Source organism: Atta colombica, unplaced genomic scaffold (genome assembly GCF_001594045.1).
Source record: "Atta colombica isolate Treedump-2 unplaced genomic scaffold, Acol1.0 scaffold155, whole genome shotgun sequence".
Classification (NCBI taxonomy): domain Eukaryota; kingdom Metazoa; phylum Arthropoda; class Insecta; order Hymenoptera; family Formicidae; genus Atta; species Atta colombica.
In genome coordinates this window covers 2,722,065-2,737,861 of record NW_017259245.1, presented here as the reverse complement: position 1 = coordinate 2,737,861, position 15,797 = coordinate 2,722,065, and the positions used below count along the sequence as shown (strand labels likewise).

The 15,797-nt window shown below is 29.9% G+C and overlaps 3 protein-coding genes across 4 annotated transcripts in view; 1 reads left to right on the top strand and 2 right to left on the bottom strand.

Moving 5' to 3' along the window:
• Positions 1–421: 421 nt before the first annotated feature.
• Positions 422–2,295, bottom strand: LOC108685619 (protein catecholamines up). 2 transcript variants are annotated; one of them, XM_018190494.1, is made up of 4 exons: positions 2,164–2,295; positions 1,059–2,088; positions 782–857; positions 422–701 (listed from the first exon to the last, which is right to left on the bottom strand). In XM_018190494.1, exons 2-4 carry the CDS (start codon positions 2,016–2,018, stop codon positions 526–528), a joined length of 1,212 nt encoding a protein of 403 aa, XP_018045983.1. In that variant the 5' UTR covers positions 2,019–2,088; positions 2,164–2,295; the 3' UTR covers positions 422–525. The 2 variants fall into 2 exon arrangements, with proteins under 2 accessions (XP_018045983.1, XP_018045982.1); XM_018190493.1 differs by having other exon boundaries at positions 1,059–2,295.
• Positions 2,296–2,804: 509 nt separating this feature from the next.
• The window catches only part of LOC108685725 (kinesin-like protein KIF14), an 18,697-nt gene continuing 5,704 nt past the window's right edge, over positions 2,805–15,797 (top strand). Inside the window, exons 1-5 of the mRNA XM_018190676.1 lie at positions 2,805–2,970; positions 3,423–3,959; positions 4,256–4,802; positions 4,878–5,105; positions 5,187–5,315. Coding sequence (XP_018046165.1) covers positions 2,864–2,970; positions 3,423–3,959; positions 4,256–4,802; positions 4,878–5,105; positions 5,187–5,315 — 1,548 coding nt within the window. The 5' untranslated portion in view covers positions 2,805–2,863. The remainder of the gene's footprint in view (positions 2,971–3,422; positions 3,960–4,255; positions 4,803–4,877; positions 5,106–5,186; positions 5,316–15,797) is intronic.
• On the bottom strand, positions 7,742–13,798 carry LOC108685726. The gene is made up of 2 exons (XM_018190677.1): positions 13,306–13,798; positions 7,742–8,086 (listed from the first exon to the last, which is right to left on the bottom strand). The coding sequence occupies exons 1-2, from the start codon at positions 13,412–13,414 to the stop codon at positions 7,848–7,850; spliced, it is 348 nt and encodes a 115-aa protein (XP_018046166.1). The 5' UTR covers positions 13,415–13,798; the 3' UTR covers positions 7,742–7,847.

The window sequence follows — 15,797 nt, the reverse complement described above, 5'->3', positions numbered from 1 at the left end:
TCAGACATATCTTTATAATAATAAATTTGGAATATAATTTCTAACAAACTATTTATCAAATATAGTCTCATATGCAAACTAAAAAAAACATATTGAATATAATAAAAAAATGTATAGGAACAAATTGTGCAAATATGAAATCATTACTCTTTATAACAAAATATATATATATTATCAAACACTATTTAACTATATTAAATAATATCATAATGTAGTACATAAATCGTAATGATTTTTAAATATTTTATATTTCACAAAATCACTGAGATTTTTTTCTTAATGTAAAAATAATAACTGTTGTAAATCTTTTTTTTGTTATACATTGTTTTTACAATTCTGTTCATTTCATAATCTTGTTCTTCACTGAGACATAAATGCAATTTCATTAGTTAATTGCATTAAAAACAAATTTCTTTTCTGCGCTACTATTTATCCAATAATATTTTCAAAGCTTTAATGAGCAAGAATGAAATGAAGAATGAAAATAGTATAACAAAATAAATTATCCTATAGCTAATGTATTTCTTATTCGTAGTCTGCTATAAGAACCATCATATATACTCCAAAAAGAAGTGCAGATATCTCCATAATTGATTGCCAAAGTTTAGTGGCAGTTAAAAGTTCTGGTATTACAGAAACAGTTGCAATGTAAATAAAACCTCCTGCTGTGAAGGGAAGAATCCATCTTGTTGCAAAATCACCTACAACACAAAGACAAAATTAAATGAATATAAGCTAAAATCTGATGTCTATTTAAATGTTGCTATTACATGTTTCTTACCCATTCCATCTGCTAATAAAGAAACGAAAGTTCCTAATAAAGCTCCTATAGCAGTAGTCAACTGCAACATCATAGCCTACACATATGAACAAAATGATAAAACTTTTAAAACAGTAAAACAAGAAAACTTTTAAAATGGTAAATTTTTTGCACATGTTGAACTTTATAGGTCACAATTATAAGAATCTTTGACTGCATTTCATATTTTGTATAATTTGATCGAGTGACTTTTCTCAAGCAAACATAGATAATAATGTTGTATCTGTTTATACTTTACCTTTCTTTTACTGTATCCACTTTGTATCAGAATGGCAAAATCACCGATTTCATGTGGAATCTCATGTAATAGTATCGTGAATGTCGTTACGTAACCAATATTATTTCCAGCCATGTAACTAGCTCCTATAGCTAGACCATCTGTAAAATTATGCAAAAAGTCTGCCACCAAGTTCAAATAACCAGCAATCTTGATATCACTTTCAGGTGCTTTGTGTGCATTGAAAACCGTTTTATCGTTATTTTTCTTCTCTTCCTTCTTTTCCTTTTTCTTCTCTAACAAATTATCTTTTTTATCTTGAGAATCATGATGGACATGTGAATGACTATGATCACCTTTAACAATACGTACTGCTTTCTCTACCATTAGAAACACTGTCATTCCTAACAATATACACAAACCAACAGATATATCATGTTTGTGAAGTCCTGATTCATCATGGTGACTATGGGAATGAGAATGTGAATGCGATTCTGAACATTCATGCGAATGAGGAATCATTGCATGTGGAATCAAATGAAGAAATGCATCACCCAGTAGGCCACCGGATGCAAAACTCAGCAATATCTTGAGCAGTGACTCGCGTTGTTTAGTATTATCCAGAGGCACAAAGAACAATATAAAGAAAGGTGCAGCAGATATGATTAAGGTCGATCCAACGGCCCTTAAAATAATATTACTGTGATCCCTATGTAAAGTATTTGCTTGCGTCGAATAAGAGTGCTTATGATCATGTTGGTGAACATGATCATTATGATGATGATGCTGATGTTCATGTTCATGTTCATTTGAGTAGATTTCATTGGCTTCTTTGGAATACTTGTAACTCGGCGACTCGTGATTGTGACCGTCATGGCCCTCGCAGATCGCCGGCAGATTCAAAATTATGAGCGCGAGGAACGTGGCGACTATTATCCTCGAGATCCATCTGCGCATGGAGGCCCGGTTATCCCCTGTCATTGTGATCTCCTTTGTAATTTCGTTGACACAAATGAGATGCGTTCACTTGATGTGACGTGAACATACGTGCCTGTGCTGGCAAGATATAATCAAAGGCAGCTTTGCCAGCAAAATACGTCATATAAACCACGTATACCCAACTAACCTCACTCACCCCTACTGCTTCCTAATAATCCTAATCCCACTACGACTACCAGCAGCCACCATTCCACCTAACCTTCGGCCACCTTCGATCTTCGAAGCTTCAACCAGTTTGACCTTCGGAGTTTGGACGTGATGGACCTCACGGACTCCTTCGGTGGATTAAGCCGAAAACAATGAAAAACACAGGCAATAGGAACAGGGAATAAAAGATTTCAACCTATCAGAAAGCGTTTATTCTAGAATATATGATTTCTGATAGGTTAAAATTTGTTATTTCCTGTTTCTATCACCTGTGCTTTTCATTGTGTTTTTAACTTTACATCAGTTACCAATAGCTTGCTACTATTGATGTATTCTTCCAGATCTAAAATGATGATGATGCTGATTGGAGATCTAAAAGACTACACCAATAAGCGAGCACTTACATATAAACTTTCCCTAAAGACACTTAATGGCGGAACCAATCAGCGTTAGGCATATGCATTGACGCCACTCTCTTTATATCTACAATTATACTGTGCCCTAGCTTTCCAGCGAGAGGACGAATTCTCGTCATACGTCGCGTCTATGTATATTTTTTACACTTTATGCTGTGAATCCCGTGCCTCGTAAAGTTAGGTCACAAAACTCAAATCCGTTTAAATTCTGTTTGCATCATCTCACTACTGAACTAAGTAGTTTTTTCTGCGATTTCTACCGAAATGTCTCACCAGAACTTGAAATCTTCTAGCCACGGATACTGCGAAGCTATCTTCTCGACTTCGCCGAGGAGTTCTAACAAGGAAAACACGGTCCCTGCGATAAAAACGTAAGATCAAGTTTGCTTGATATTATTTAACCGTCACTTGCAAGATGAGAGAATGAAAAGTTATCTTACGTCATCGAGGATACTGCGTAAACTATGCATTGTTTTCAAATAAAATATTTTCCCATTTTTATTTATGTCTATATAAATCAAATATACAAATGTAGTTACATTAAAAAAATGATATAAGTTAAAATTAAAAATTTTTTTTTCAAATCTGTCGTTTTCTCTTTTCATTTAGGGCTGGTTGTTCTATTTTTAGATAAACTCTATGATAATTTATTTGTTAGATAAATAAAAAGTAAGAGGAGATAAGGAGATCATAAGGGAACAAGAGTAAAACAGTGAGCTGAAATTTATCAAAAGATGGAATAATCCAGTCTTAATCTTATTAAGTTTGTTAAATATAAATAAAATAACTTATCAAAATAAAATAATGACTTTTATATTTGCAGAAAAAAAAATTTATATCCTCCCTTATCATCAGCTTCAAAGGGACAGAATACAAACAAAGTATTGCAATGTCCTATACAGAAGGAATCAAAACCTGAAATAGCAGAGACCTTAGGACCTCCAAATAAATCCAATACAGAATTATGTCTGAAACTTACAAACCTAGCAAAACAGGAAGATGTATCTAGTAATGTCACATCCATTGAAAGGAATGTAAAGACCCCAATTAAAACAACAAAATTTGTTAGCGGATCGTTCAATGAAAAAACACCTGCCATACAATTTTATACACCTAAGCAAACGAGAATAAATACATCCAGTGCCAATACCAAATTCAATGTTTTATCCACTGCAAGGACACCTGTGAAACATTACTTTAGCGATCATGCTTTATCGCAAAGCACACCAGATTGTTTTAATGTGGTACACTTGGAAACTCCATCCCAGAAAATTGATGACATAGTTGGAGAACAGACAATGTATGATGGTGAAAGTAGCAATCTCACAGTTGGAATACGCATCAGACCCTTGAATTCCAAGTAAATAACATTAACCATTATATAATAAATTTTTATATTTGTATGTGTACATTTTTTAATTATTTAAAATTGAAATATTCATATATTAAATTATAATTTTTGAAAAACTAATACATTTATACACAATGTTTCTTACTGATAAAATTATTGATAAAATTGTTTTATCAATAAGATATTAATTAAGATTTGGAGATTTTAAGTTTTGATTTTCTTTGCCCTTAATTTATTTTTATTTTCTATCGTTATTCTATATTTGCTAGCAAACAGCATTACTCATATAATATTTGTTATTTCAGAGAATTAAATGATCCAAAGATTACTACAATTGTGGAAGGAAATGGTCAGAATGTTATTGTGGAATGCGAATCTGCGCATCACACTTTTATGTATGATCATTGCTTTGTTTCATACAATGATCCGCTTACACCTGGTCACGCCAATCAAGAGATTGTCTTTCGCAATATGGTGTTGCCCTTAGTACAAAATGCTTTCGAGGGATACAATGTCTGCTTGTTCGCGTATGGACAGACGGGATCAGGAAAAAGTTATAGTTTAATGGGCACAGAATCTGTGCAATTAAACGCGACGCCATTTGATGAGAGAGTCGGTATCATACCAAGATTTTGCCAGGAAATATTTACACGAGCACGTGACAATCTACAGATCGAGACTACCGTGGAAATTAGCTATTTTGAAATATATAATGAAAAAATACATGATCTGTTGGCGAATACTAATAATGGATCAAGGAAGGCTCCCCTTAAAGTAAGGGAGCATCCTGTTTTTGGACCTTATGTCGTGGATTTGAGCCAGCATTGTGTGCAAAACTACAAAGACTTACAGGTACTTTTATAATTTCACGTACGATTATGATTGTTTAAATATATATTTATTTCTTTGTTGACGCAATCTTTTTAGACTTGGCTTAAAGTGGGAAACTCGCAAAGAGCCACGGCTGCAACTGGTATGAATGAGAAAAGCTCACGGTCTCATAGCATTTTCAGTATTATATTAACTCAGACGCATATAGATAACCAGTTAAATTGTGAGCCACTTGATGCTGATCGTCGTAGTAAAATTAATTTGGTTGACTTAGCTGGTAGTGAGAGATTGAGTCAAACTTCTGCAACTGGTGATAGATTAAGGGTCAGTTTCTGATATAACATTTTATTCACAAAATTCATTAAATAATTGATAATATTGTATATATATCGCTTTGTTCAACAGGAAGGTGTATCTATTAACAAGTCTTTACTTACCTTGGGAAAAGTAATTGCATCACTCACAGAGAACACAAACAATCGTAAACAAGGTTTTGTGCCGTACCGTGAATCAGTATTGACGTGGCTATTAAAGGTAAGTACTATTATATTTGTGTATATTTTGAATTAACAGAAATATGAAAATTACTGCAAATTCAATAAACACATTCTTTAAAAAAATTGAAAGCTTGAAAATATTTTCGAATAGAAATCAAAAAATAAATGTAGACTTTACGCGATAATTCATACATAATCTATTCTAATTTGTTATAGATTATATTAATACTTTTTTACTGCACTTTGTGATTATATAAAATAGCAATCTGCTCTGTATAGTATCCAATATAAATAAATTTAAATAATCTATGATAATTTTTCTACTGAAAGGGAAAGAAAACATAGACATCTACGTATATTCTTGAAATTATTATTATTACTATATATTATAATAATTTTTTTCTTAATGTTTACGAGTCATTGAATAACTTTATTTAAATTATGCAAGTATGGAAAGTAAAAACGCTTATGATAGCAACGTAATTTGTTATGTCTGATCATACAAACTAAAATACATATAAATACATATTTTAAGATACAATTGTTATATCACAAGTAAAATAACTGCAAGTAAAGAAAAAGCATATCAATTAATTCTGGCTCCTACAATATATTTCCTCATCTCTATAAAAAAAAATTAAAATCTTACTTTTCAGAACTAAGTACTTATCGTGTTAGTATAATAATAATAATATGTACTTAAATTAATTTATTTCGCTTACACTTATCCTAAGAATATATTCAGTCTTATGTATCAAGCAGTTAATTTATAAAGTTCTATTGGAATTAATTTTACTGAAGTTTCATCATTGATTTTACTAAATTTTTTGTATGAAAATCACTAAAACGTACAATTCTAGATATATTTTCTCTTATTATCTCAAACAAGATAACAACTGATTCGAAAATTGCAATTGATTTAACTCTTGTAACACATATTAGTTTTTGGTATCCTTATTACACACGATGGGTCTCTCATGTCCTGGATTAATTTTCATCAATTACAAGTACATAAAAATCATTAAGCAATTTTTACATCTTCAGAAAATCGTATATTTATAATAAATTGTATACGAATTGTTATATATAATTGTTGTATCTAATCAAAGAATGCACAGGACACTAATGATCCAAGATGTGTATTAAGCGTTAATAATATTTTCTCTTTTCTTACTTTTTCAATAGTATAAATCTAATTCGTGCAAACATCAATACGATTTATAAAATTTAACAGTCATAATAAACAGTCTTAGTGATTAATATTTTTAGAAGCGTATTAACATTTACAATTACGCAAATTTATTTATTAAATGACTAGCGTATGATCAATATTGAACAAATTTATGCTTGCATAATGTATAACCGAAAGAATGTATGAAGTAGTAATGATAAAATATTTCTGTTTACGCAAATACTTCAGTATAAATCTTAATTTAACTCTATCTTCTTATTCATTAACGGAAATTCATTTTACTTATATTACCTGCTTTAGAATATAGCATCTAGTTTGTTTCAATTTAAGTACTTAATTTATGCATCTATAATTTTTAAAAATTATGTTGCGCATATACATGCTGTAAAATACAAAACAATTCAAAAATCGATTCTCTTTTTATCGTTTTGTATTTTCAGAAACATAGCATTTAAAGAGGTTGTAAGGTTATATATAAAATATATATATATAAATTTATGTTTTGAACAAACTGCATACATACATATGAACATAACAGTCTGTTTTTAGCAACCATTTTTATAGATTATTTATTTTATTTGATATTTTATTGTAATGAACAAAAATTTTAAAAATAGTAACAAAAATCTAAATTTTTTTATATAAATATTTTAAGTACTAAAAATGACTTATGCGAAGTTCCATTGAGATTCACCAATTAGTTTATAACAAATAAATATTTTGTTTATTTACTAAGCAATTAGCGTCTGCATTTCAATATTAACTTTATACAAATATTATACAAATATTTTTGAATTCATAAAGTACTCATATAAAAAAATTGAGATTTTTATCATTATTTTATAGTACATTTTCATATATTTTCTATTAGAGTACAAATTTAAAAGTATTATTTTTTTATTAAAATAACTTTTAATCCAGATGTTTAATTTTTTTGTATTACCTTTAAATGCAATTTAGAATAATCTGTAATTTTTTCAAATAATTCTTAATATATTTCATTTGTCTTACAACCTCCTTAATGGTCATAAACCTAAAATATGCTTATAATTAACTAAAACATAATTTCGTTATATACACTGAAAAAAAATTTGTTCAACTAACTAAACACATTTAGTAGTTTGCAGATTTGATTAATTCAATAAATTTTATTTAATTGAATTTAATCGTAGTTTGCTTAATTGAACAATTTGTTAAGCAGACTACGTTGAATTCGATTAAATAAAATTTGTTGAATTAATCAAATCTGCAAACAACTAAATGTGTTTATTAAGTTGATTTTTTTTTCAGTGTATGTGTATTTACATCTGCATGTTATGCTTATCTTAATATAAAATTAATATTATTGTTGTGATCATTATGTATAATAATAAGAGGCTATGATTTCTCTACACTGCATGACGATTTCGCTGACTTATTTCGGTCGGCATTTATGATTTTTCTCTCATTGTACATTACGTCGTTCTCCTCTTCTTCTTGAATTCCTTCGTGACAGGAATCGCTTCGTGATTTACTTCTAATGTAAACTGCCAGATTTCTTCTTTTCATTTCTTTGCAAAAGTGACAGTTTTCTTTAGATTGCTGCTGTACGGTTCGTTGATTTTCCACTGATTTTCCTAAACAATAATGCGAAATAAGACTAATAAGAAGAGAAGGAACTTTTTTCTGATTGAGATAAATGTTTCTGCCACACTTTTTTGAAATATTCAATACACGTAATAGGAATTGAAAATATTTTCATTCTGTCGATATAAATTTTATGTCGCATTTTATAAGTTATATAAAACTTGTCTGTCAAACCGGTTTGTTTATGCTTTGGTACCGGTTCTAAGTTTGCTAACGTGAATGTTTACGACGTGATACTTTTCTCGATAAGTCGACATGTACAATTTATGAGTGATAAAAATTCAAAGTATTTTTCAGAGAAAATCTATCTGACATTTCAGTAATCAAAGAATTAAATCAAAGAAAATATCAACTGTCGACATTTTCCTCGCAAAATGAAATTATTTTATATTCAAAATATCGAACTCTTGAAATAATCATACAATGCTAATGAATACAAAATGGAGTGAATCTTTTGCAATTAATACGTATATTTCATAATATTTTATAAAACATACTGAAAAAATACAGCGACTAACGGAATTTAAATTATACATTTATTATTAAACAAATTGACAAATTCTTCGTTATTTATTTGAAATGAAAGTCATTTTGCTTTACTGAATCGTGCTATGCATGTGTACGTTTACAAACTTCTGAAAGATTTGCTATCACTAATAAATAATTAGAAATAAACAAACGAAATTTTCAGCAAATGCATTAATTACTGCGTATAATGCGTTATTTATATAGTTACTTAGCTTGTTGAATGTAATTATAGTTTCTATTTTGCGTCAACGAAACATACTAGTATATAATCGGTCACAGCTTCATTGTTAATTGAAGAAAAACGAAAACAAAAAATTCCGACGTAAAATCTTGAACGCGTTCACTTGTAGCGCCAGATGATTATAGCTTAGCTCATGAGTCACGGAAATCTGTCATTTCACCTCACAAAGACACTCGAGAACGTATTACGCACAATAATCTTGGGAATTAATCGCAAACATACTGACGAATTGCAATTATGCTCTTAAACGGATGATTAATCTAATAGAAACGATTCAGCCATTCAGCCATTTGGAAAAATTAGAATATGCGTTTTAAAATTTATCTCTTATGAGAGAGCTTCTACTCCAAGTTCAATTAACATAATTGAAGGTTTACATGATTAATGCTGAGTATCCCCCGCATTGAATGTTGAAAACAATTCACTGATTGATAAGGAGAGATGCTGTTGCGCTTAAAACGCGATTCGGATTATGTAGTGCGCGGCCGTCTAAAAGACTGGTCTGGCTAAAAATAGGCACATGTGTATCACAGAAATATAACATACGCGTGACAGACGCTTGAAACAATAAGATAATGCGGATTGTTCGATGTCTCTATCTCGAGGTACATTCTTTTCTTCTTAGACGGTATTGAATTAAATTCTTAAACTCTTGTAAAAAAAATTATGATTTCAATTTTACTGAAGAATTTGCTATTTTTCAAATATCACAGTTCTTATGTAATCAGTAATAGTAGTGCCGATAACATGTGTACAATAGTAATTCGAGCATTGTTTTCGCGACGTAATCAATTTTTTATCGATGCACTTTTTTCTTATAATAAATGCGTTTCAATAAAATATTTATGAGTGATAAAAATTCAAAGTATTTTTCAGAGAAAATCTATCTGACATTTCAGTAATCAAAGAATTAAATCAAAGAAATTTGTTTTTAATCTGTTATATTGCAACTTATCTTTCAAATGCGATAACGTGGAATTTTTTTTTTTTTGTTATTTATCCGCGTTAAGACCGGGACTGTTAATACCAGACGCAATAAACAAGCATATCGAAATATTATTGCCATAATTATTGCCACAATAATTATTAGACGATGCAAGAAATGAAGAATATCGAGATAGGCAAAATTGGAAATAAACATTTCGTGCCACTGATTTATCTAATTATGTAACTCTTATCTCGTTACGACGACGTAAACAAGGTCGATTTGCATGAAAAATATACGATTATGCACGTGTCTTTTTCGAAACAAAAAGACAATTTATTTTTTTTTTTTAGTCGATAGCCGATGTAATTATTGTTAGCTTAAATTATCTCTTGAAGTTTGTTCTAAAAAAGAATTGTAAGTAGCTCATATAAAAGAAATATTACTGAATGTGTTCCAATAGAAATCAAAAGCGTAGATTTTCGTGATAACGTAATTATAACGTATTATTTTCCCGCAGCAATGCAAAGTATATTTAGATTATAGTTTAATATTTAATATATGGTAATATATGATAAAGAGAATCGTATTGCATTATTTATTCATGCCGTTGACGCTTTTTTTTTTTTTTTTTAACGAGAATATACTTATTAATAGGGTACTGATGCAGATAGTATTTTAAAATGACACGTAGTAGAAGGAAAGTGCACATAATACAATGTGTGATTGTATTTCATCTCACATATTCAACTTTTTTTTTAATCTACTTGACAGATATGACTGGTACAGAATATCTGGGTGTACGCAATTCTAGCTGACGTATTTAATAAAAATGCGACGTAAATTCGCTAGGATTTTTTTTTGCAATTTATCAAGTATACTTATTTGTGTAATAATATTAATATATAAATATTAACCACTTTTTTTTCGGAAAATTTCTATTATATATACATTTATGCGATTTACTAATAATAATATACATATCAATAAATTTAAATACTTTTGATAAATTTAATACTTTTGAATATGTACATTACAACAGTTATTTATGAAATTATTATTTTTATCTAAAACGTTTGATTTTTATCTCTATAACTTTTATCCGTTATTGCATTTATTTATATTGCTTATACTGATATATCTTGCGGCGTAAAATATGATGATGTCTCTATTATACAAAACAGCTTTGTTCGCAAATTGTTTCACGATAGCCGCTACTGGGCGAATATCGACGATACTTGATAATGAAAAGTGTACTATATATTTTTTCGATATCTGTAATTGCAATAATTTTTTAATACTTTTTACACATTATATTTCAAAGAGTATTACACTTTTCTCTTTTCTAAGTAGTTTTGTATTTACTTTGTATCTGATTTTTATCGTAACTATAATAAAATTTTTTTTCATAGTTACGATAGAAAAAAAGGGAAGAAACTATGTCAAATCTTATCATAAAATAGTAGTTGTAACATTTTTGTGAGCGTATAATTTTTAATTTTGAAAAATTTTCGCAAATTGTAATAACTTTTTGTCGCTGCATTTATGTGCAATTACTTTCTCATCCAAATAACAAATATCTTCCTCCCCTCTCCTATATTACGACGAATGTAACGTTTGCATAACTACGCGGCTAACAACCGCGAAGAGTATAAACAATTATAGTTTCTTGCAATTTCCACGCAACATCCGATGAAAGTATTTCCATCCAGAACTTCCGGAATGCAGCCGCTCTAATTTTTCTGCAGTTTCTTTAGTTCGCCTTACCTTGACTGCTTTATTTTAGTCAGTTTATTGCCTTGCTTTATTATCCCATTTTATTATTATGCTCTCAATATGTGGTTATTTTAGTATTCATCTCGTGTATTTCAAGAAAAGGAGAAACTAAATAAAAAATTTGCGGATTATCAGGCTTTATCCAGAAAATATTTCAAAATAAAATAAGGCAATAAAATAAGACTTTCTCTTTCGTTTTTTTTTTCTTATATCGATCATGTAAGGTAATGTCGATGTTGTTTGGAGTACTTTCCCTATTTGCGTGACGACTTAATAAGAACGACTTAATAAGAAAATACTTGAAGAGATCTGGATATCGAATAGCCGATAATGACAAGTCTCGGGTAAAGAAGAAATGTCCAAGTATGTGTAAACTATCTGAAGATTTCTGAATTTCGAGGACTCAGATGAATAAATAAAGAAATTGTACACTCATGCAATGAATTAATTAACAGATGAGTATCCAAATACCAGACTCCAGAATTATAAAATTAGAGATAAGATATGTCTTTCTGCACTGAAAGGCGCGAAGAAATATTATCTTGAGATAACTTGCCAATTGAGTCTTCATAATTTTTTCCGGCCAAAAATATAATGATGTTTATCTCATACGATTTATTTTGGCAATTTCATGTTTAAAGCAGCACAGGTGAGAAAAAAATTGGAAAAGGAAAGTTTTATTGATTGAATCAACAAATTAATTGCTCGTAAGATTGTATTTCAACATCTTTTATATTGAAAAAATGTCGCGTGTTCTGCTTGCAAAAGTACGAGTAAATATTGCTAATTAATTTCACGGCACATCTGCGACATATTCACAAGTTATCATTGTATGTCGAGAAAGAAAGAGAAATCTTATCCAATACAAAAAATTTGTACACAATAAATTTAAGTGAGCTTCGTCTATGAACGTTTTGAATAACGTACAATCAAACTTTTCATAATACTAATTTTCAAATCTTCAATTTTTATTAGTTTATAATTTTTAATAGTTTATAATTTGAAATTCTGTCTTGAATTAAAAAGTGCAGTTATTTTCAAATCTTTTTTGAACTTTAAGGATTTTAAATTTGGACATTTAAGGATTTTTAATATATTAGCTCTTGATATAAAAATTTTTATCACTTACGTTAATGGAACAAATTTTCACTTCATATTTCCGCTCCATAGGGAAAAGGTACATGCTCTTAGAGCGCGTTCAAATTTCCACTCGAATGCTCCCAATTTTATCCTTAGGTCTGTTTTTTATAGCTGAACTAATGTACACTTTTGTAACTTAAAATGAGATACATATACGTTTGATATTTGTCGAAAGCGAAAAAGAGAGTTCTAGAACAGTCAAGTGCAGGAATAGAAAACAGACCACTTGTTTAACATTTAATGACTCTCGTGGCATTCTGATAGAAATCTGAACATAGCCTGGTTCGCGAAAAAAAAAATGTACCTATACATTTATTCGAAGAAACTTGATCGCAACAAATATATAAATATAATATAAGAAGGCCTCCTTTATCGCTTACTGTTACTTGTTTTAGAACTGCGTTTGCAATTTGTTATCAATTAATAAGTCGTTCTAAGGTCATCTAATTCTAAGAAAACAAGTTTTTTCATAATACGAATTTATTGCATTCCACCGTTAAAATATTCCGTCAAGATTTCTCATCAAATATCGAATGAAATATAAATTTATTATTGAAATCATGATAATTAACGAGGTAAAAAGAAGGTTCTAGACTTACTGCTATCGCACTTGAAATAGTCTCTGTTCCACGGCTGCTCGTAGTCGTGGTATTGCGGATTCCTCAAGTATCCGTAGGTAAACAGCTCTGGTATGTAAACGAGATCCATGGTCCACGTTGGTCAACGCTAAATAATGTTAAATGAAAGGGTGATGAGATTGTATCGCCAATAAGTTCTCGTTAGCACGTTTTTCTTCTTGTTGATATTTGCAAGCTAGAAGACCGCTTTCGTTAGAGGATCGGTTGATAAGACGATAAGGTCATCACGTCCCGTTACGTCCTGTAGAAACGCAGTTTCTTCTTCTGCGGGAAGAAGAGAGAGAGAGAGAGAAAAGAAGCGAACTCTCGTCGCCGATGGCTCTCGCTTTGAACTAACGAAGCGTGGAGTGGCGTGGACGCTACGCGTATAATATTTATCTGTTGAGTCTTTTCCCCACTCGGCTTCACCGGTTTTCCGTCCGTCCTCCCTTTTACCGCTTCTTCCGTTCAACACATCTTCCCTTTCTCTGTTCTTCGGAATGCTTACGCTTACGTTCTCGGCCCCACCTTCAGCTCCGCCTTCGTCGTTTCGTGTGGATTTGTGCGACGCGCAAAAGGTAATGACATATGCAACGAGGAGAACCGCATGCGTGCGTACGTGAATGCGTGCGTACGTCTGTGCGTGCGCACACGCGCACGCGAAAGCGTGCGTACGTGCGCACTAATGCGTACGCTCTGCTGCCGGAGTCTCATTCCTGTTTTCGCCGGTTTTTACTTATAAAAAAATCTTGCCTCTTTTACAATGCATATCGATAATGTACTTTTCAATCATGAAAAATATATCGCATCATCCTTGTATTACAATTATCGTATCCGGTGTTTTTAAAGGCACTGTTGAGAATAAAATCATTCTCTTCTTCCTGTCTTTTTATCATTTTTTTTTTATTATGATAATATATCTACATAATATAATAATATATTAATATAATAAAATATGTTGTCCAATTTTATCAAAATATTAAAATTTAATAGAGTATTATTATTATTATCTATTATTATATTTAATGAAACTCCTTTTGTTTAAAGTAATGGAAATGATTTCTTCCGTTATTTTTCATAAATATTTAAATAGTATTGGTTTTTTGCTGCATTTAATGCCCATTTCTAGTTCTAATAATAATTACAAAAAGAAAAGTAAATTAAATCATAAATGAACATTAAACACTTAAGATAAGACTTTGAGTTTTTGTTCTTACTACTTTGTATTTCTATTTTTAACTAAATATAAATATAACACATAAAAAATAAAATTTATGTGTTACATTTTTAGTTTGTTATATTTTTAGTTTAACATATGAAAAAAACAGCATTCCATTCTGCTGACTTGTATGATAAATACAGTCAGCTTTTTGCTTTTTGATTGATTCATATTTTACACGTGGATAAAAGTTACGATCACAAATGATTATAGCCATCAAAGCACATCGCAATATCTATGAAATGTCAATCGAGGATTTTTTTTATTATTTCAACAAATCATTCTTAATCATGTATGCAGCAGTTTATTAGAATCTAGATATGCAGATAAATGTGCACAAAAGATGATATTGTACATGTGTATCTCAATAATGATAGTGCTTTATGATTGGCATACTGGATTATCAATCGAATCTTATTCTCATGATATTTATCAAAAATCATGACATATTCGATCAGATAATAGGGCGAAAAATGAATTTGATTGCTTTGTTTCTTGATTCTTTCACTTTCGATATTTATGTTCCATATGTCATTATCATTTTGCTTTAATGTTTCGTCTAATTTTCTTCGCAACTTTTTCTGTCTACGCAAAGTATTCATTTAGATACTATTTTTTTGTTGCATTCTTTTCTTCCTTCATCAAAAGCTTTTTCTAATGTCTTGATTTCTTTTCATATCTAAGACTTTTATTAATATTTTCGTTAATGAAAATATTGTACATTAAAAATTTAATTTACCTTTTTCCATTTTTGCCATATAATATGTAAGTTTATCAATGCATTGTAATAAGATACAATCAAATATGATGTATGCAAGAATCCAGTCGCCACTTAAAATAGTTTCTATTAATTAAAATACTATCTATTAAAAGACTATTTGTACATATATACATTTTTTCAAACACTATTAATTCCGTTTATTTTAATATCTTCGTCTTCGATCTCTCATTAATAATCGATCTCTCATTAATAATTAATAACAATAATAAAATAAAAAATAGTAATATGCAATATATTATAGAATATACTGCAAGTTGATTTGAGCTCGAAAAGCATAATATTTTCCATAATTTCACATAAATTTGCGTTTATTAATGATAAAATTTTCTTAATTGCATGCAAGAAAGAAAATTTTAAGGTCATCGTAAAAATCTATTTTAAGATAACAGTTTCGTAGTATAGTATTTAATATTAGCATTACAAGCAGGAAAAATTCCACTTGCAAACAAGCAGTTATATGTTTCAGTAATTCCT